The sequence below is a fragment of the Chiroxiphia lanceolata genome, chromosome 9, assembly GCF_009829145.1.
Source record: "Chiroxiphia lanceolata isolate bChiLan1 chromosome 9, bChiLan1.pri, whole genome shotgun sequence".
NCBI classification, from domain to species: domain Eukaryota; kingdom Metazoa; phylum Chordata; class Aves; order Passeriformes; family Pipridae; genus Chiroxiphia; species Chiroxiphia lanceolata.
This window is the reverse complement of record NC_045645.1, coordinates 24907836-24928090: the sequence shown is the minus strand read 5'-3', so window position 1 is coordinate 24928090 and position 20255 is coordinate 24907836. Positions and strand designations below refer to the sequence as shown.

Here is a 20255-nt window from a genome sequence, read left to right as displayed (position 1 = left end):
AAACAAACTAGAGACCTAGAAAGCCTAGAACGTCCCACACACCTACAAGCAAAAGTTACCAGCACAACAAGGCCAGAGGAACACAAAGGCATCCACTCACCCAATGACCTCTTGCTCTAGTTCTCTGTGCTTGCGAACGACCGCAAGCGATCGACGACTCCGAGCTGCCGATTTCTCCCCGTAGTACGGGAATACCATGGGGTTTCCCTGGGAGTCCAGCTTGATCCTCAGATTGGTGTGCAGAAGCGTTCCCAAAGTGCGCAGGAAGCTGCGAACATCACCCAGCAGCTCGTCGGGGGGCATCAGGACCACGATGATCAGGGTGCCCTCTGCCAGCTTCTCAGCTTTGTCACCAGCACAGTCCAGCCCGTCCCAGCCACACTCCTCGCTGTTACAGCCCTGGTCACAGCGCCCATCTGCGTAGTGATCTGCACAGTACTTGTCATACCTAAAACAGTGAGAGGGTTACAGGCAGCACAGGAGGACAGGCACGCTCTGCACAGCACACCTGCAGTCCAGAGGCCAAGGCCTTATGCTCTTCACTGTCATTTGAGGTAAAATAACACTCATAATCAGGAAACAATGAGAAGAAATGCAACCCCAGGATAAAGCTTGCAACCCAGCAGGGTGAAAGGAGGAAGCACAATAATCCATGGTTCAATTCTGGTAACAGGGGAAGAGAACTGCTTATTCTGTTTACTAAGATATCTAACACCTCCTGCCTGCCTCACCAAAGGAAATTTATCACAGCAAAGCTGTAGCATTTATCACAAATTACTGAAGAGAAAGAACTGCCACAATAAACAAGCTAGAAACACATTCAGTGGCAGCAAATACAGCTGGGATAAAAGTACAGGTATTGCTGGTACGGAGCAAAATTCAGGACAGGAGGCAGTACTATTAAAATCTAGTACAAGGTGAAATGCCTCTTATTTACATTTCCAGGGAAAGCAGGGCACATCCATCAAGAAAGTTAACACATTACCATTGTTCAGGTTATCGATTCAGTGCATAGCACACAAATTCCAAAAACAGACGAAAAGTACACAAAGCAGCAGAAACTCCTTGATGCCAAAAACTTTCAGCAAGGACCAGCAACAGAAACAATGGAAGAGAGGGGAGCAGCAGGCAGAGCACTAGCAGGAGCTATGTTAGTCACACACAAAAACCATTCTCAGGATCAAGCCTTACTTGCATGTTCTGCTATTTGGCTGACACTCAAAGTTGTCAAACAGGCACTCGGGTGTGTTGCAGAACTCGTCACACTGTCCATTGAAAAGCATCCAGCAGCGCAATGAGGAGGAGCAGTTGGCCCAAGGATCTTCCATTGTCAGGGAGCAGTCGCCTCCATCCCACTGGCACGCATGAGTGTTACAGTCTTCATCACAATAGCCATCTCTTGCTTTTTCTGCACACTGGGAATCCAAACATCCTCGGGGCTCCGGGCTGAAAGTTACGGGCTGTTCACACTGGCTGCCCTGGGTGTGGACAGGGCACTGACAGTAATAGTAAGGAGGCTGAGAATGAGGGTGGCAGCTCCCACCATTCTGGCAGGGGGCACTGGCACAACCCGTGTTTGTCTGGCATTCCTCTCCCACAGACAGCTTGGGGCAATAGCACCGTGGACCAGACGATGTCTGGATGCACTGCTCCCCCTTCTTGCATTTCACTTGCCCACAGGTACTGTGACTGCTGAACTCACATTTTGCTCCAGAATAACCCTATGTGGGGGGGAAAGGCAAAACAATCAGTCTCACAAACTTATTCTTCAATGCTCTGAGGGTTGGAGGCAAGGTGTCATATGCAAACTCTTTCTCCCCTGTAACTCCTGTAGCCTCGTTGCAGGAGCCATGACTTTCTGGATCTAACCTCAAGGATAAACTAGGAAATCACATTTTGAAATGAGCTTAGAAGAGCCACGAACAAGGGGAATCTTGCAGTAAGCACAGAAAACACAGGACAGCAAAAGAATTGTCAGAACTTAATGCTAGGTTTAAGACAGAAAAGCCAGATATCATGCCTCAACAGCAGACTTTTCTGGGGTAACAACTGGCTGCATCGCTTTCCTAGGGCACCTGAAAGCCCTGGGTTCTCCAGCTCAATAGATAAACTAAAGGATGTGGGTTAAAGTGTGTCCAAAGACACAGCTTTGCAAGTGGTACCAAAAAGACAATCTTCATCTGCAGTGAACCAGTGAAACTAGTGAGACTGTAGCCAGGGAGCTCTACAGCCGAGGCAGGCAATCCAGTCTCAGGGTACGGTGCTTACCGGAGGACACTGGCAGATGAACCCATCCGGCATATTGCTGGCAACAGCACAGGTCCCGCCGTTCTGGCAAGGCTTCCGGGGACACACATCTACTACACTCTCACAGTGACGACCTGAGATGCAGACACAGGGAAAAGAGAGCAGAGAAACGTGTGTCTGTGCACATCAAAAAGCCATCACAAAGCAAAACACTCCCATGAACGGCCAGCGAGCGGAGCACTCCAGCGAGACCTTCCCCTCCAAAGAGGTAGGGAGCATGCTCCCTAAGTAGGTGCCTAAGCAGTGGTAGAGGAAGGCACAACCCCAGGATCCACAAAGTGTATTTGGAGACAGCTGTCCTTGTCTGCCTCCTTGAGAACATGCACAACACAGCACAAAGAATTTGCTGCTGCCACTTCCAAGTCAACCAGGCACAGAGGCTGAAAGTGATGTACCACACCAGTTTGGGGGTTCCTAGGTCTTATTTATTTTTTGGGAGATGCTCAGTGAGGGCAAGTCACACTCTAAAATAATGAACAACCCTCAGGACCAGATGCAACATGAGTGAACAGGAGAAGCAAGCAGTCTCCTCAGACTGATCAGCCAGATGAAGGTCTTACTGCACTGACCAGCTTTGCAGCAGCTTCCACAGTCAAACTCTGACAACAGAGTTTTAAAAATGAAGATGACCCAAGTATGACTTGGACCCCCAAGGAAAACATTAATAGAAGTCTCCAGACATGTGCAGCCAAGGCTGCTTGCAGACAGCAGCAGACAGGGCAGGATGGCCCACAGAGTCCTGGCATCCTCAGTCATAAACCACAGCAAAGCTGCCCGTCCCCTCCCAGGCAGAAGGGTCAATGTGGAATGTGCAGAGGACAGACAGCTAGAGGAGGAAGCATCCTCCCCCTCTGTGCCTAACATTTCCAGACAGATTTCATGTCTGAGACATAGCAGCTATCCTTGCTCCTCCTGGGGTGCAGCAGGTCTGCATTCCCCACACTGCAAGTTCCAGCAACCCTTCCATGAGAGCCAGAAGCAACATGAGGCATAATTAATAAAAGCAAGCTTAACAGACAGGCTTAAATATAATCCTATCTGATGACCTGCATCAGAGTCCCACCAGCACCACTCCTCTCACACACTGCTCTTTTAGGAACTTCTTTTGTCAGTCTAGGTAATGCTTTCAAAAACTACTACATGAATGTATATCTTTGTGATTTCTTTATATCTGAAGCTCACAAATTTAGTGGAAAATCACAGCATCTTTAAATTTTAAGAAAAAATAAGGTAAAGCATGCAGAGGTCACTGGTAAGCAGGGAAAGTGAAAGGTTTTAATGGAGGAAAACTGAATACATAGGAAGTTAAACTGACATAGAAAATGGAAAGCTGAAAGTTAAGACACATCTGGAGACTATTAGACCAAACTTAAGCCCAGTGGGAGGCAGAAAGCAGAACAGCAGCAATACTAACAAAGAATAGATCTAGAGAGAGTGAGACGTAAGTCTGCACAGTGTGAAATTCTTGCAAAGTTGTGACTCAAAGTTGGATTGTGGAAGGATCACTAAGCTAGGAATGTCCCGCCTGTCTATGCAGAGTATTCCATCCTGACCACATCAGCAATGTAAAGAAGAAAAGGGGGCGAGAAATAGAAAAGGAGGCCAAAAGCTAATTATGGATACCATGACACTGATTTATAGAGAAAAACCATATGCTGCTTCGCAAAAGGAAAAGCCATGGAGAAGGTGACACATGAACTGTTACACTTCCAAATACTAGAAATGTGAAATTATGAAGGAGAGAAAAGTACCATCGAAAAAAAAATTCTGGCAGTCAAGTGTCTCAGGAGATTCCTTTGTCTGAGACAGCTCTGGAAGCCAAATTTCTTAGAAGTTTTAAAACAAAGACTGGTTTAAAAACTGAAGCATGGTTAGGGAAACAAAAGATACTGTAAAGCGAAATGACTAGATAACACCACTGCCAGAGAGGGAAAGAATTACCATTTTTCAAGACACTACAATGAAATGGATAGCATGTTTATGACTACTCACCCGTAAAAGCACTACGACAGATGCACCTATAATCGTTTGTCAGCTGGACACAGTCCAGACTTCCACGAGGGTTACAGGGATTAGAGAGGCACTCGTTGATATCTCCCTCGCATCGCTCGCCTGCAAAGCCTTGGGGACAAAGGCAGCTGTAGCTCCCGATCTGGTCAATGCACTGCCCTCCATTAAAGCAGCGGGGTACTCCTGAGTCTGAAATGCAGTCATCCACATTCTCCTCACAGAAACGGCCTGTCAGGACAGTAAAGAGGGACAATTTGAGGATACAGTGCCATGGCCTCCTTTCCTACACTGCTCGTCAAGTTTCAAGACCATGTCACAAACAGTCCCTGAAACAAACAGATAAAGATCCCATCTTAATGCATTGCAGACCTTCTGCAGACAGACAGCCTCGGATCAGGCCTCGGGAGCATGTGTTTTAGATCCAGGCTGTCCTCAGTGCTAGGCCATACTGGTATTTAGCAGCTTTCATACTTGAATTAATTTAAGGGCCTAATTAAAAACACGAAACCAAATCAAACCCAAAAAAGATGCACTCAATTTAGCCCTGTGACTGAGCACAGCCCAAAAGCCCTGTGCTGTCCTTGAAAGGCTGTGAGCTGCCACCGGGCACTTAACTTCAGGCAACCCTGAAACTGGGCAAAGAGCGTTTGTAGCAACAGCATTAAAACAAGCAACAGCAAACCGACAAAAAACCACTGATTCCTGCAGTTTGGATTCTGGGGATCTACAGTAAACCCTCACCACTGGCTAGGGAGGGCAGTTTCTCCTCCCTACAGGGTTCCCTTTCAAAGGACAAGGTCTGGTGCTGGTTTTGCCTTCACTGCACAGTGTAACAGATACAAAGGGACAGAGAGGGTAAGCTGAGCAAGTAGTTTTGTCTGTTAATACTGTTGATTCAACCAAAGCAAGTAAAAATCATTCACTAAATATGGAGGATGCTTATACTGGCAGCAGTAAGGTGTTAATTTCAAACTAGGTCAGGGACAAAAGCTAAGTCTTCCTATCCTAAGTAATTGTATCAATCTCCTCCAGTTCCTTTCACTTACTGGAAAAAAACTGTCACATCCAAAAAGTAATTAATCTCAACAAATAAAGGCTGAAAGATAAAAATAGTACACTCAGAACCTCTCAAAGGAGGGTGGGGGACTTAGTACAACACAGAAATTCAGGCAATGCAGATACTGGCACATATATACAAACTTCAATGTAGTGACATAAGTAGCTTGATTTTTGGTTTTTTTTTTTTTTCGTTTTTTTTTTTAAACCGAAGAATAAAATTAAGAACAATATATAAAGAATTACTAATGTAATGATTTACAATGAAATAAACACTCATCCAGACTGGGAGATGTGCTGACAGTCACACTAAAGTGAATGAACCAGTAATGTGCATGTGCAGGAGGCAAATATATTAGGTTTTATAATTTTACTTATATTTACTTTATCAATCAAGTTCTGACACAAAGCTTAAGATTTTGCCTACATTGAGATGACACACTTCAGAAAGAAAGAGTAAGTTCAGAGGTATATAAAATTTTTAACTGACTTGAAAAGTAAACCTAAGGAAAAAAGTCAAGTTAGAAAGCATTCACCAATGGGTTAAAATGTGCAATCCTGAATATTTTCAAAGGTAAAAGTCAGGGACATCAGGTCAGATATAACATGGAAGTGAAAGGTTAGGTTTCGAGAAACACAACATTAACCAGGCTGTGGAATCTTACTTACTGAAAATCACCAATATAGGACTGTGGACTACTTTTTTTTTTATTTTTAAAGTAGCTTTTAATGAAAGAGCTTGAATTTGCTGAAATAGTTTAAGGCAGCCTAGAGGCACTGAACTTCTTTTCCACAAAAGACTCCAGGACAGAGGACAATACAGGGCAAAAATTTAAAAAAATAAAGGACACTGGAAATTACGAGAGAACTAAACAAATTTCCTGTCTATTTCATAGCATCTTAGCAAAAAAAGAAACCTTGGATTTACTATATCAAAACAAACAGGGTTGGAAGAGACCTTAATGGTAATCTCGTCCATCCCCATTGCCAAAAATGGATCATACATTCCCAAAGGACACTGCCATGACCTATTCCTTTAAAAGAAAAAAAAGGGGGAAAAAGTAGCATTTATTTTTAAAGAACAAATATGTATCTCAAGGGATTCAGTGTACTTTGGGAACATTCTTCAAAGAACATAATGCATTCCCTTTAGACTCTGTGTCACGAAACCAGTGGCCAGAAAGGAAAATTCACTCTTGTAATATTCACTTAATTGCTGAGCTTCATACCCCGAGTTCCTGGTGGACAGGAGCACTTGAAATGATTGACAAGGTCGATACATGTCCCTCCGTTCTGGCAGGGCTGAAACTGGCACTCATCCACTTCATATTCGCAGTTGACACCCTGGTATCCAGCCACACACTGCCAGCATAGAAATAAGTGTGAATAATCTTCTAAAAGATATATTAGTAGACATCTGAGAAAGGCTAACACAGACAAAAGGAGCCCTCAATGGGATAGATTAGGACTGCCTTTGTAGCTAAACAACTGCAAGTGATCTCAAGGGCAGCACAGCCAGCAGCTTAAGCACACAACTCGGCCATGTGACACTCAACAGCACTCTGCATGTTTGAATTCGAGTGGCTTCGCTGCAAAACAGAGCAATCAAATCCTGATACCCTTCAGCACTGAGATTGTCTTAGTAGTTTTGGTTTAAGGTTTACATAAAACTCATCCTTTCCCTCTGGGCATGAGCTTCCAAGGTGTTCTACCATTCTGAAAGGCTTGGGAAGGTTAATATACCATAATCTCATGGCCTACACTGCTCTCTGCATCAGCTGTAAGAAACAGAAAGCAGTGGAAGGCACTTCCCACCCTGAGAGGCAAGGGATACTTTGCCCATCCAATAGGGAGAATAGAATATTCCTTTAATGCATTTTATATGTATTTTAATATAAACCACAACTCAGGAAAAAAGTCTTTCCAGGTAAGAACTCCACCTCCAATGAGACAAAGAGTTCAAATGCCCAGCAACCACAGCTCCTTATAATCATATCTCTTATTTCACTCTTAAAAACCTCTCAGGAGCACTGCTTCTGCTACAGCCAAATAAAAAATTTCTTCCAAGTGCAAGTTGCTTCCATCCCCTCTTTGGAAGCTATTCTACCACTTGCATGTGTTTCTGATTTCTTTTGATTCCCTTGCATTACAATGCCCTAAATATTCAGACCTCTTCCTACTAAACCCCCATGCCTTACCTCGCACTGGTATCCACCCAGGTGATCCCGGCAGGTAGCTCCATTCTGGCAGGGGCTGGAGTCACACTCATCCAGCTGCACTTCACAGTAGCTGCCCGTGTAACCCACCTGGCACTGACAGTGGTGTGTGTTTCCAACATTGAGGCAATGACCAGAGTGCTGGCACAACTGGTCCACTGGGACTCCTGAAACGAAGTTAAATAAAGTGAGCAAACACATAAAACACACTTGCTGCCAGTGCTGGTAGCTCAGCCAGGAGTGAATATGGCTAGACCCAACAAACTCAAAAGCTGAACCTTAAAAATTGGAGAGTTACTCTTTAAATTACAGTGGATCAGAACCAAAATTTGCTTCCAAGTGAAGTCACTGCTCTGTCCTCATTGGATCATGGGCACCAACACTGCCATGAAGTATTTATATTGCTGTATTCTTTTATCACTGGCTGGTGAATATGCATCTGAAGCACTACTGCTCCTGTACAAAGGCTCAATGTTTGTACCTAGAATGTCTGCAAAAGGTATGGGAGGCTGACACTCTTCTCCTTTGACACTGAATCTACTTGTTTGGATTTCCTGGACAAAAAATGGCATGACACTGTCCATCTCCCTGGGCTACAAGCCACGTTCCTGGACAAAATGCACTTTAACCAGATCTTTCATATGTACATCATCTAAAGCAGAAATTTACTACTTTGGGGGGCATGGTATAACCTATATAGCTAAATAGTGCACTTGGAAGCGAGCGTTTTCTGCAAAAATACCTACAGAGATCATGAGTTACAAGGTGCAATAAACACAAGAAGTGATTGTGATCAACCATGTAGAGGGGTAAAGCTCTCTGGGATTTCCAGTGCATGCTGTGTCTGTCCACAGGTGTAGGGGGAAAGGAGGCGCAGATTTAATGATGCATGGAGAAATGTTTTCAATTAAAGCACAGAGGATGCTCATTTACCTCTTTGTGAAGCTGCCACCTGACACGACACATTGGGCACATCGCAGTAAGCACCAGTCCAGCCAGACGGACAGACACAGCGAGTCTGGGCCAGAGTCTGGACACATGTGCCTTTATTCTTACAGGGAGACTTGCTGCACAGATCCATAAGTGTCTGCAAAGAAAAAAAAACACATGACATGTGGCACAGGAGGAAACACTACTCAGAGAAAAAGTTCAAGACACAAAGGAAGGTCTGCAATACTGGTTCCACGTGGCACTGGAAAGAACGGGACAGTACTTCCCAAGTCTAAGCCAGGTGCTTCACTAGCAGTCTCACATCCATAGGAAAGTGCAAATGCACACAGGAGTAAACCCCAGATGGCAACATTATTTAAAGAGTAAGCTGATCCTCACACCTTCCTATGGAGATTGATCCTGGGTTGGCTGGGTTTGAGAAAATTCAGTTTTATCTCAGACTAGGCCTCTAGTTCCACATTAGCAGGAGGCTTCCAGCTACTGGTGTAACAGGTAACTGGAGTAACAGGTGCCCCTTCTTTTCCCAAACTTCCTATCTTCACTGCCTTTTGAGGATGACAGATGTGTTCCACATTTTCATCTTTGCTCTTCCTTTTTATCATACCTGCTTTTGGCCTCATTTGCTCTAGTATGGTCTGAATTTTTCTGTCTTCTGGGATTCAGCTGAAACCCCACAACAGTTTTATGAACTGAAGATGGGCTAAGGTCTACTGCTTTTCTTGATTCCTTGTATAAATAACAGGTTTCCAAACAAAGAGCCTATAACTCAGTAAATCATCATATGAAAGTGGAGTAAAGACCCAAAATAACTCTATCTGACATAATATAAACCAGTCACTAACCATAATTTCCTTTTTAAGCACTTCATCTTCAAATTAATACAGCTATTTGATTCATTTCAAGCTGACTTGAGGGAGGGATGAGGTTTTTTAAGTGGGTAGTACTGAATTTTGGCTGTAAAATGCAATTTCAATTGCAGAAAGTTCTGCTTTTCAGATGCAAACTGTCTCCTCACAAAGATTAAAGTAAAAAAATCTGTGCTTTCACAGGCAACCAAAAAGAAACTTGGAATTAAGTTTTATCACATGTAGTTGAGCGTGAAGAAGAAAAAACACTGAGCCTCTGCATTTGTAATGAGTAACTGACTGTTTTACATGCAAATTCTAAAACTTATGAATCTTTGTCTGATTTCGTGCTGCTTATTTAGCTTTGCTAATTAGGTCAAGCCAGTTTACCACTAAGACAAGAACTACTGTGTAGCTGTAATCTATAAATCTCTGCAATAGAGCTTTGAGTAGTACTTATAAATTCAGAAAGTTCTGATTCCTTGTATAGAATGAGTAATACATTACGATCAAGTTTCTCCGAACATAAAGCAGACTTTCTGAGAATCCACAATTTAATTTGGGGACAGGAACATTAATCCTTTTCTCAAGTAAAAACAAAGCAAACATAACAGAAGAGGAACTACTGAACTTCACAGTACTTCAGGATCACTCTCAATGCTAATTCTCCCAATGAGGTTTAAGTGGTGTGCCTGGAATGCATAATTAGGGTAGCAGAGGGGTTGCTTTTTTATATCACTTCATTACTTTGCATTCACTTCCTCCATTAGCAATACCTAGAAGCAGACCTGACAATTTAATGTCTAGCAACATACTTCTGGAAAAGCACCTCCCCCACTGCCACTAAAATGCTTCTTTCCAACACTCACTGTTTTACAAAGACTTGTTGGCACAAAAGAGAGTTGCAAAATTCTTACTAAAATGTCGTGTCTTCCAGTAGTTTAAGAAATTCACCAATTCTTTTTTAAATGGTAGCACTTAAGACTGCTGGTGAAGGAAGCCAATATAGTGTTTACTGTTCCAAAAGTAGAAATAGTCTCAAATCATTCTTGCTGTTTTGATAAGAATAGAAACTAAAGAAAGAACTCTGATTTGAGAAACAGCATTCTGTTTCCACTGTGATACGCCAAGTTTAGAGTTTTTAATAGGTACTAGTCAGTCATTTACAGTATACAGGGTTTGCAGCTCCCATGCTCAACTGTGGAAAACAGTAAATTGCCTGAACTTTAGTGTGCAAGTAAGGGTAGAGATTTTTATTGAGGCTGTGAACAGGACAATCATGTCATTTACTGCCCCAAAACATTTTCTGGCTTATGAAAAAAAAAATAATGTACAATCAACCCTGATTAACTACATCTCCCTGTAAAAAATGAACCAGTTAAATTAAAGTCCTGCTAATCAGACTGATAGTCTGCTTCTTGTTTTGTGCTTGTTTGGTGGTTTTTTTTTTTAAATGCATGGCTCTTGTCTTCAATCAGGACAATTTTATGCTTCAAATGAAATGCAGCCATTTGCAAAGCTAAAAGCTGCTTTCCATTTAAGAAGAAAACTAATCTAGAAAGTTCCAGTGATACCTGTCCTCGTAAATAACCAAACATTTTGATCCTCCTTGTGAACAAGCACACGTGGTAGCGGGGTTGGAACTAGATGACCTTTGAGGTCCCTTCCAACCCATTCTACGATTGCCAGTTTCAAACAGGGGCAACTCATGGGCCAAGCACCTCTTACTAGAACAGAGAGAACAAGAGCTCTGCCTTGTTTCAGACCTCAGATCTATCCCTGTCACTTCTTCTGTTGGACAGCTCAAACAACAGTGCAAGACAGGCAGCAAAACCTCACCCACCTTGCAGTTCTTGCCAGTGTAACCCAAGGGACATATACATCGGTACGTGCCCAGGCTGTCCACGCAAGTGCCCCTGTTCAGGCAAGGATGGGAATCACACTCATTGATTTCCGTGAGGCAGAAGGGTCCCGTAAACCCCACTGGACACTGGCAGGTGAAGGAATTGGTTCCATCCACACAAGTGCCTCCATTGAAACAGGAGCTGCAAGAGAGGGGGAAGAATGGTAAGCTGAGACAAAATGCAATTAGCTCACAGCCATAAACATGAGTGAAATAAGAGAGAAAACCAGATAACAGGATGTTCTGACCGCTGCTAAGTTTCTTCTGAAGAAGCATAAATCAGATAACAGCAATCCAAGGAGACTCCAGCTCACCGTCTTTTATCTCAGCAGGCAAAGAAAGTAAAGCAGGGTTTTACTGAGCCATTAGTGATGGATGTAACTTATTTAATGAAATCTTCCCAGCTTCAATGTGACCACAAACAGTACTGAGTGTGGTTTGCTCAACTGATAAATTTTATTACAAATTACAATTGTATTACAAATTATGAGAAACAAAACAATTGGCCCTTTTTAAAAGCTTCAAAGGAGTCAGAGGTATGTTTTCTCAAGGAAAAAGCTTGTACAACATGCAAAACACAAGCATGTTCTTTATTGAAATTATGTGAAAGTATTGGTATTGCTAAATCCCTTCCTCCTCTTCTCATGAGAACCTTAAGTCCTGGTTTGTAAAACTACTCATACATGCCTTGGCAGATTTCAGATCAAAGGAATTATCCCCCTCCCCTCAATCTTCTAATCATAAGAAATTCTGCCAGATTAGGTGTCCTAGGGAGAAGTGACTGGGAAAGTTAGGAGTAGTGATGCCTCATGCAAAGTTGACTCCATTTTCCTTCCAAAGAAACTCCTGCTCCTCTGAGTATAACCCTAGATCAGACTCAAGATAATCAGTTTGATAAAGTACCCAAACCAAATTCATGCTTGTTATCTGCTTTGTGCACTGTCAAAGGGTATTTCCACGAGGGAAGCCACTGACTCATCTCCTTGAACTCCCGGTGCAAGAGTGCAAGCTTTAAGTATCTAAATTCTGACCTCCTTTGTCTTACGGGCTGAATTCTGCTTTACAGGGAGCATAAACTGCTGTTTACACTCATGCCAAAGCAAGGAAGACAGAGGAACTGTCAATCACTTTGTGTGTTTCACTGAAACCAGGTACGTGTCTCCAAAAGGAGGTGGCACTCTCTCACAGGCAGCTTCTCACACAAGACACGGAAGAACTATTTGAACCAAATTCAAATTAGCCAACCACCACAGCGCTCTTAAGTATAGCCCAGTAATTTTGGTTGAGAAGGTGTGACTGGTTTAGCTTGGCAGAGCGTTGAAAATTGCTACATCCTTAATTCATACCTGCAAGACTGGTTTCTGTCCTGACTGATAACAAAAACAAGAACAGGATGAACCTCAAGGAAGAGCCAGGCATTCTGCTAAAACACCCAGCATACTTCACTCGATTAAACAACTGTTGTGCTAATTAAACACACCCTCATCAGTGACACAATCCTGTTCTTAAGAAAAAGATATTAAAATACTTCCTCTCCCACAAATGCAATTTTATAAAAGATAAGAAAGATCTTTTCTAGGTATGCAGAAAATACATGAGAATACCAAGAGCTTTGCATTTAGGCAATTTGTCTCTGGTAACTAGACTAGAACAGACTACTTTTTAATTATCTTTTTTAACTATTTCAAGCTTTATTAGAAATTGTTTCCATTTGAGAATCTGAAGTTACTTACATCAATCCTAACGAAGCTTAAAGTAAATATGGAGGCAGATGATGGAATCTCAGGGTTAACTCTCAAAGAGCTTTTAAAACTACCACATGAACCATTTATATAAGGACCAGCTGCTGAGCTTTTTAGCTCAGTTCCACACCTCCCCCTTTAGAATGACCTCAGATTTTATCTCAACACTGCTAAACCACATCCAGTTTGTGAGCATTAAAAGATCTCTGATGATTAAATCCTTCCAGTGCAGAATTTGTGGATTTAGTGTTTCTCCTGGTTGCTTCTTCATACTATTTGTTGTCAAAAACTCAATTTAGGACTAATTTATCTTTGTTGTCTTTCTAAGAGTCGGTCATCACTTTCATTTTTGTAGCTTTTGTATTTCTCAACACAGTAACCGTTCATAACCAATCAATTATTTCCCCTCCCCTATAAGATAATGGTCTTATGGAAATATACATTATTTATATTGTAATAAGCTAGCACCTGTAACTGTTTTAACTTTTGTTAGACACTGTCACATTTGTCCTATAATGGAACTAAGCTTCTAACTAGAACAACATTAGAAGAAACTGAAGATCAAATCTGATGGACAACTGTGTTTCAGCTAAACAAGCTTTCCTTGCATGAATCACAGCTGTGTCTGTGATCAGTGGCAGGAAAACAGATCCTAATTGTTAAGAACTGCTTCTGAGTAGGACTGGCTTCAAGGTATGAGCACACAGTGTGCAGCTCCCTGGCGCTGCAGCACTGTGAGGTCACCTCACCTCTCAGTGCATTCGTCGATGTTGTTCTCGCAGTTGGTTCCCTCAAACCCCGGGGGACACTTGCAGGTGTAGCTGTTGACGTAGTGGGTGCACGTGCCCCCGTTCCTGCACGGCTCACTCAGACATTCATTGGTGTCTGTTTGACATTTATCTCCATGGAATCCAGGTAGGCAGATGCACGAGAAGGAGTTTATCCCATCCACACACGAAGCTCCGTTTTGGCAGGGATCTAAGACAGAAGCATCACAGTGAATGTTAAAGTGGGTAACAGTGAAAGGCCAGACCTAGAGTACTTGCTTTTAACAAAACAAACAAACAAACAAAAAAAACCCCAAACAAACAAACAAAAAAAAAAATCACAGATGCCAGAGTGTGACAGACTACTGACAAGTTTTTCTGAGCCACTTTATGGAATGTATAACTGCAAAGCATTATCAATAATGAATTCACAAGAAGGTATGGATCAAGGCCAAGCTTCAGGGTCTGAAGGTTTCTCTGCTGCACTTTGTTCAATCAAAACCAATGAAACCAGACCCAAAGCCTCTTGGTTTAAAATTCAAACTCTGCTTTTTTGACAGATGTCTACTGACTAAGACAATAAAAACAGCACAGTAACTGTTTCTTCTTCCTTACCAAGTTTTATTCATAAGAGAACTTAGCACATTGTCTCTTTTCCAGACACTGCTCAGTGCAGGAGAGAACTTGTGTGCTTAATTTTTAGCATGAAGACAGTCCAGTCAAATCCAATGTGTAAGTGTATATTAGCATATATATGAGCAATTATACATGACTGAGCACTTAACATTTTTCCCAGTATCAAAGACTGACTGGGGAAAGGCTGGCAGGAAAGCTTGGATTCCCCTCACCTCTGCGTTTCTTGACATTTTCTTTATTCCTACCATACTCTTGCTACTTGCATGCCACCACTTCTAGGTCTTAAGCCACCCCCTACTACTGTATTCCTTCTACTTCCCACAAGGACCAATTTGCCTGAAAGATTTCTGCCATTTAGTAATTTCTTCCTGCTTTGCTCCTTCCACTTTTGGATTTAAGACCCACATTCCTGAAGCCAGATTCCTTTTCTACTCTGCATTCCACAGACCAAAGCCTAGTATATGAAGGCAGAGAGGGAAACTGGGAGGGGGGAGGAAAAACAGAGTCAGGAGGGGAGATGAAAAATAGATTACTGAGCCCTATTTTGAATTTATGATTATTTGTAAGTACTACTAAAATATGAAGTTGAAAATGCAAATAGACTCCACTGAAAATTTGCAGTTTAACATAAGTATGAGATTATTTTGTTCACTGGGAAATGAAGAAATGTGAAAGTTCATTTATTGTCTGAGAAATACGCTCACATGATAAAAATTTGTGTTATGAGACACACCTGCATCCATTTAAAGGTCATTTGACTACTGCAGAGAAAAAGCACATTCAAAGCGAGACCCCTGGCAGCTATAAAATGTTGTGTCTGTGGCAGTCACCCATGTATGAGTGAAGCCAAAAGCTGTGCATTAATTCTCTGTGCCACACATTTACTGACAGAAGAAGACTCGGGTATCAACTTTTCAATAAGTTCTTGTTTTTGGAGGGTTTGTTTGCTTCACAGATTAAAGACATTTGGCTCAAGGCGTGGAAGGTTTTTGTTATGCTAAATGAAATCAGCTGTGGCAGTAATTTGAAATGCTTCTTCAGCCTCATGGGTGTGCTGCCTAACAGACAACACGGGGTGAATCTCACAGCTCTCAGAACACTTAGGAGTAGAGAGAGATGGCCCAGCTGTTCAAAAGATGAACACTTTGAAAATGTTTTTATCTTCAGACACCCACATGAAAACTAACAGGACAGGCAATAATTTTGTTGGCTTCAGTAAGCAAAGCTCTGGGTCATGGCACCATGACATTTTTTGTACTGTACCTGTTTTCTCAGAAAAAAGGAATCAGAAGCTGAGGCTGAGCCAGATGTCTTAGAAGATCTTTCAGCAGTGCTGCTTTGGGGGCTCCCACGGTAACTTTTGCTAATAGACTCCTTTGGATCCTTCTCTACAGCAGTCACAAATTTACATTTCTTTTTCAATGCAAAACACAATTTGCCAAATTCATACCTAAAGTCTCTAAGACTTCAGTTTGGTTTTAAGCTAATCTAGTAAAAAATAGCATTTTTTTGGTTTTGGGTGGTTGTTTGGGGGTTTTTGTTTGTTTAGTTGGGTTTTTTTAAAGAGCCAGCCCACCAAAAAATTACAATGTCATGAACTCCCCCAAGGTTTGAGAAAGCACTTTTCAAATAGTAACAGATGAACATATAAACACATGACACTTCTCTTTGATTTTATCTGATGATGATATAGAATATGCCCAGCAAGAAAAAGAAGCTACTGCGTATTTGGTTTCCCTTGTAAACAGCAGTGCTAAGGGCATGAGACAAACACTTGTTTTCTTGCAATTTAACCCATTTCAGTACTCACTAGTGTATGGGCTACCCTCCTGCAACTGATATCTTCCTGCTGCTTAATTTATTTTCAAATATGGAACTGCAACAGGACCCGCTCTTTCAAGATTATTAATGTCAGACAGAGACATTTCAGGAAAGACTGCTGTACCCCAGGTTCCCACCACACCTCAGTCAAGCTTAACGTAGAAATATAAGTAAGCCCTGCAGTGGTACTTCAACTTGATGTATTAAAATTTCAGGCAAATATAATTCTTCATTTAACAGTGCTTCTCATTAAAGTATGTAAAACTCTAAGGACCTTTTCAAGTTAAGAATCTGGGAACAACAACTGCTATCAGTTGTATCACTGCAGTTCATTTCTAGCAGCTGAATGTGATGGATTTTGACTGCCTCAAACATGCAAGTCTTACAAAGCTGAGGTTTGGCAAGAGATTATAAAAGACCTTCCAGTATCTGTCAAACAGCAGTTCTTAAAATGACAGCAAAATTACTTCCAGGAAAAATTGGACAACACAGAGCAATCTGCTGATACTCACTTGAAAGGCAGTCATCGACATTACTGTCACAGTCTCCTCCAGTGAAGCCAGGCCGACATTCACACAGGTAACTGCCTTGAATATTATGGCACAGAGCATGATTTTTGCAGGGCTTAGAGAGACATTCATCAATATCCACCGTACATCTCTCCCCTGAAACACAGAGAGCCCAGAAGTAAGACCCCTCATAAGGCAACGATCACGAGGCTCAATGCCAACATCGCTCAGCAACTCCAAGTACAGCATGTTCCCCATCCACGTTACCTTCCCAGCCAGGGGCACACTGGCAGGTGTAGCCCTCAGAGTCAGGAGATTCTTGGCAAATTCCTGAGTTCTCACAAGGATCAGGGGAACAAGGAGAAACCACCACCTGGCAGTTCACACCTGGAGAGCAGAAGGGGAAAAAAACAGAAGAGTATGCTGCTAAGAGCTTGGTGCTTCTTGGAAGAATGAACAAAGAGATTGTAACTCACATGTTTATCCCACACAGCAGTGGACATTTTGCCAGCATTGCCACATTTGAAAAATCTCAGCAGAAGGGAAAGGAGAGCAGAGCACTCCTTGTGGGCTCAGTGCAGACAGCAGACATGGTAACTTTGAGTTTAATACCCCTCCAACTCTCAGTGAATTTATATACTTTTCATAATTTGCAAGGAAAATTCAGCTAAGCTTCCAACAGAACATTTCTTAATGAGTCCAAACAAGGCTTATATATGATCTTACCAAGTATTTTACTGCTGTATCATGTCTAACTGACTAACTGACTAACTTAACTTCATACAGCCACGGCATTTCCCATCTTGATTCCTATTTCCATGAAGTTTAATAAAAAGCAATTACGTTAAGGGTGCAATGAAGTGACAAGGAAAAAGATAAAGTTTTCTCTGAATTTTCACCTTTGAATCCTTTCCTGCAGTTACATCTATATCCATTCAACAGATCTTCACAAGTTCCTCCGTTCTGGCATGGGTTTGATTTACATTCATTCCCTTCTGTGGAACAGTAATCTCCTATCCAGCCTGGGTCACAGACACACTTGTACCTTGAAAGGTAAAACAGCAGTAATTTTAGAGCATTCTGAAATAACTCCAGTTATTTCAGAAACTACCAGTTTCTCCAGCAGATTAGTTTTGGAGAGAAAAGCAGAAGACCCCTAAGTTACATTTGGATTGCTTACCCCTGCTGTAGAGTTTTGAAAATAGGGAAAATAAACCCTCCCTTAAAACCACACTTCCCTCCATTACAGTTTTCACAAAGTGCTCAGTCAACCAGCAATATGTTTCTGCTTTGATAAGACCATCTCAACATATTCAAACAAAGACAGAAAACAAAAAAGATTAAAACAAAAAGTGGAGGGGAACAATAGGTTCCAAAGATAACTAGACTGATTTAATACAACAGCTGGCTGGGAGCAGGAGCAATCTTCTCCATCACGTTTCAAAATCTGAAGTAGAGCACTCTCCACCCATGTGACGTAGAACCAAGGACTTGGTGAATCACCCTGGACTCAGGCCATACAACACACACTGTCCTCTCTCCCTGTCCTGCAAACATGACTTCTTTTATCTGGCACACAGTGTAAGGTGTACGTGGGCATAAATGTGACAGATGACAGACAAGATGAACCAAAACATTTGTTTCCCAAACTTACACAGAGGCTGAATTAGCAATAAAGGCAGCTTTCCTGCCAGCTCCCAGGAAAATGCTGAATCTTCCCCTACAGACCTACCCACAGTGGTAAATCACTTCCTTGCCTAAGTGCTGACAACACTTCCCGGGACACAACACATATTTGGGATGCACAGCTACTCCATGTATAGTTGAGAACTTTCACAAACAAAACCTCCCAAAAACTGTTGTCTCCACAGGTCTTGTGCTCCCAGACTTAGCATTACCAAAAAGAGACCTGATTTAGGTCTCCTAAATCAACATTTGGTCTTCCTGAATGGGAAGATTCAGAAGCAACTATTGCTATCAAAATAGCCAGGGAGAGCTTTTCTTTCTTCTTCCAAGCACACAACAAAAGTAAAGCTGAGCAAAGCTGAGTAAAGAATAAAGCTGACAAAACCTCAGCCTTGGACAAACTGTCCTGAGTCAAACATTGCTCTATCTCCCAGTGCAAAAGTTGTCAGCTTGTTCCTTAATTAAGTATTTGGGTAGCAAGAACAGCACTAGCCAACAAAGAGAGTCTCCATGATCAATGTTTTAGGGCTTGATAGAATAGATAGCTGCTGCTTCCCAGATATTTAATTTGAACCATTTCTTTATTTCAGTTGCATTCGCTCATTTGAATCACGAAACCCACCTTTTAGATGGTGGCAGTCCACCCTGCACTACATACCCATGCAAAACCAGCAAAGAATACAAGACAGGAGAGAAAAATCTATGTTGAAACACCAGACTGCAGCTGGTGACTGGAGGTCTACACCTTACTGCGATTATGTCATGGGCAGCAGCTAAATACGGATTCTAATCTAAGAAAAATCAGAAACCTCAAGTCAAGACAAAACTCTGGGCAAAGAAAGAAATAATCAATATAGAAGGCAGCAGATAAGTTTAATGAGTACTTACCCAGTAGCAATATGTGTGCAGTTGCCATGCACACAGGGGTTGCTCAGACATCCATCTGCCTGTGACTGGCAGTGGGGGTGGTGGTAACCTTCAGGACACACACACCTAAAGCCATTCACTTCATTTATGCACGTTCCACCGTTATGACAGGGGCTGGACGTGCACTCATCGATGTCCACGTTACAACGTGGGCCTAGGAAAAAAAACAACCCAATACTTACTAAGTATTTGCTTTGCACGTCTGCAAGAACACAGCTCAGTGAAGCCAATGCAGCAGGACAGAGCTTGCATGCCTCCGTGCTTTAACTCAAGCCAAGAGAAGCATTTCTGAAAGATGCAGCACTTTTCTGTGCCTGGAAAACAGCACTTACACTCTACAAGTATTTACAAACCATTCAAGAACCTCAACAGAATTCCACTAAAAATCATTGGTTAATATTGATTAGGAAAGCAAAAAATCACTCAACTGCATCATGCTTGCAACAAACCTCTTGAGCTCCACTTGTCATAGCTCTGCTCTTCTGCTTTGAAGTAACTACCCTTTGAACAACCAATACTGCCAAACTGTCTGCAGTAAATACACTTCTTGTGGTTTATTGAGCAAAAGGGGCTCTGAAAAACACCATTTCCTGTTTTGCCTGCCTCTGATTACGACTGCAAGATCCTTGAAGTAGTGACCAAAAGGTCCTGTGAAGCTGGAAAGCTAAACAAAGTGAACGTTGCGGTAAGTTGAAAGCATTTTTAACGTAAGGAAAGGACAAAGTAACGAGACCCCACACGAGCCAGCTCTTTAAACACTGGAATATGCCAATTCATCATTTTACTGAATCCTTTTAACAGCATAACAGTAAGAAGTCCAGCAGGATAACAAATATAGTATGCCAGCAACAAAGAAGAGTGAAAGGCACGAGTTCTTCC

General features: G+C 42.1%; 1 protein-coding gene across 1 annotated transcript in view; it reads right to left on the bottom strand.

The window, feature by feature from the left end:
- NOTCH2 (notch receptor 2) overlaps positions 1-20255 on the bottom strand; it is an 85024-nt gene that overhangs the window by 13347 nt on the left and 51422 nt on the right. Inside the window, exons 13-25 of the mRNA XM_032696456.1 lie at positions 19338-19530; positions 17663-17808; positions 17031-17150; positions 16767-16919; positions 13780-14008; positions 11229-11430; positions 8523-8676; positions 7572-7756; positions 6603-6735; positions 4300-4545; positions 2269-2381; positions 1192-1721; positions 101-448 (exon numbers count right to left, since the gene is read on the bottom strand). Coding sequence (XP_032552347.1) covers positions 101-448; positions 1192-1721; positions 2269-2381; positions 4300-4545; positions 6603-6735; positions 7572-7756; positions 8523-8676; positions 11229-11430; positions 13780-14008; positions 16767-16919; positions 17031-17150; positions 17663-17808; positions 19338-19530 — 2752 coding nt within the window. The remainder of the gene's footprint in view (positions 1-100; positions 449-1191; positions 1722-2268; positions 2382-4299; positions 4546-6602; positions 6736-7571; positions 7757-8522; positions 8677-11228; positions 11431-13779; positions 14009-16766; positions 16920-17030; positions 17151-17662; positions 17809-19337; positions 19531-20255) is intronic.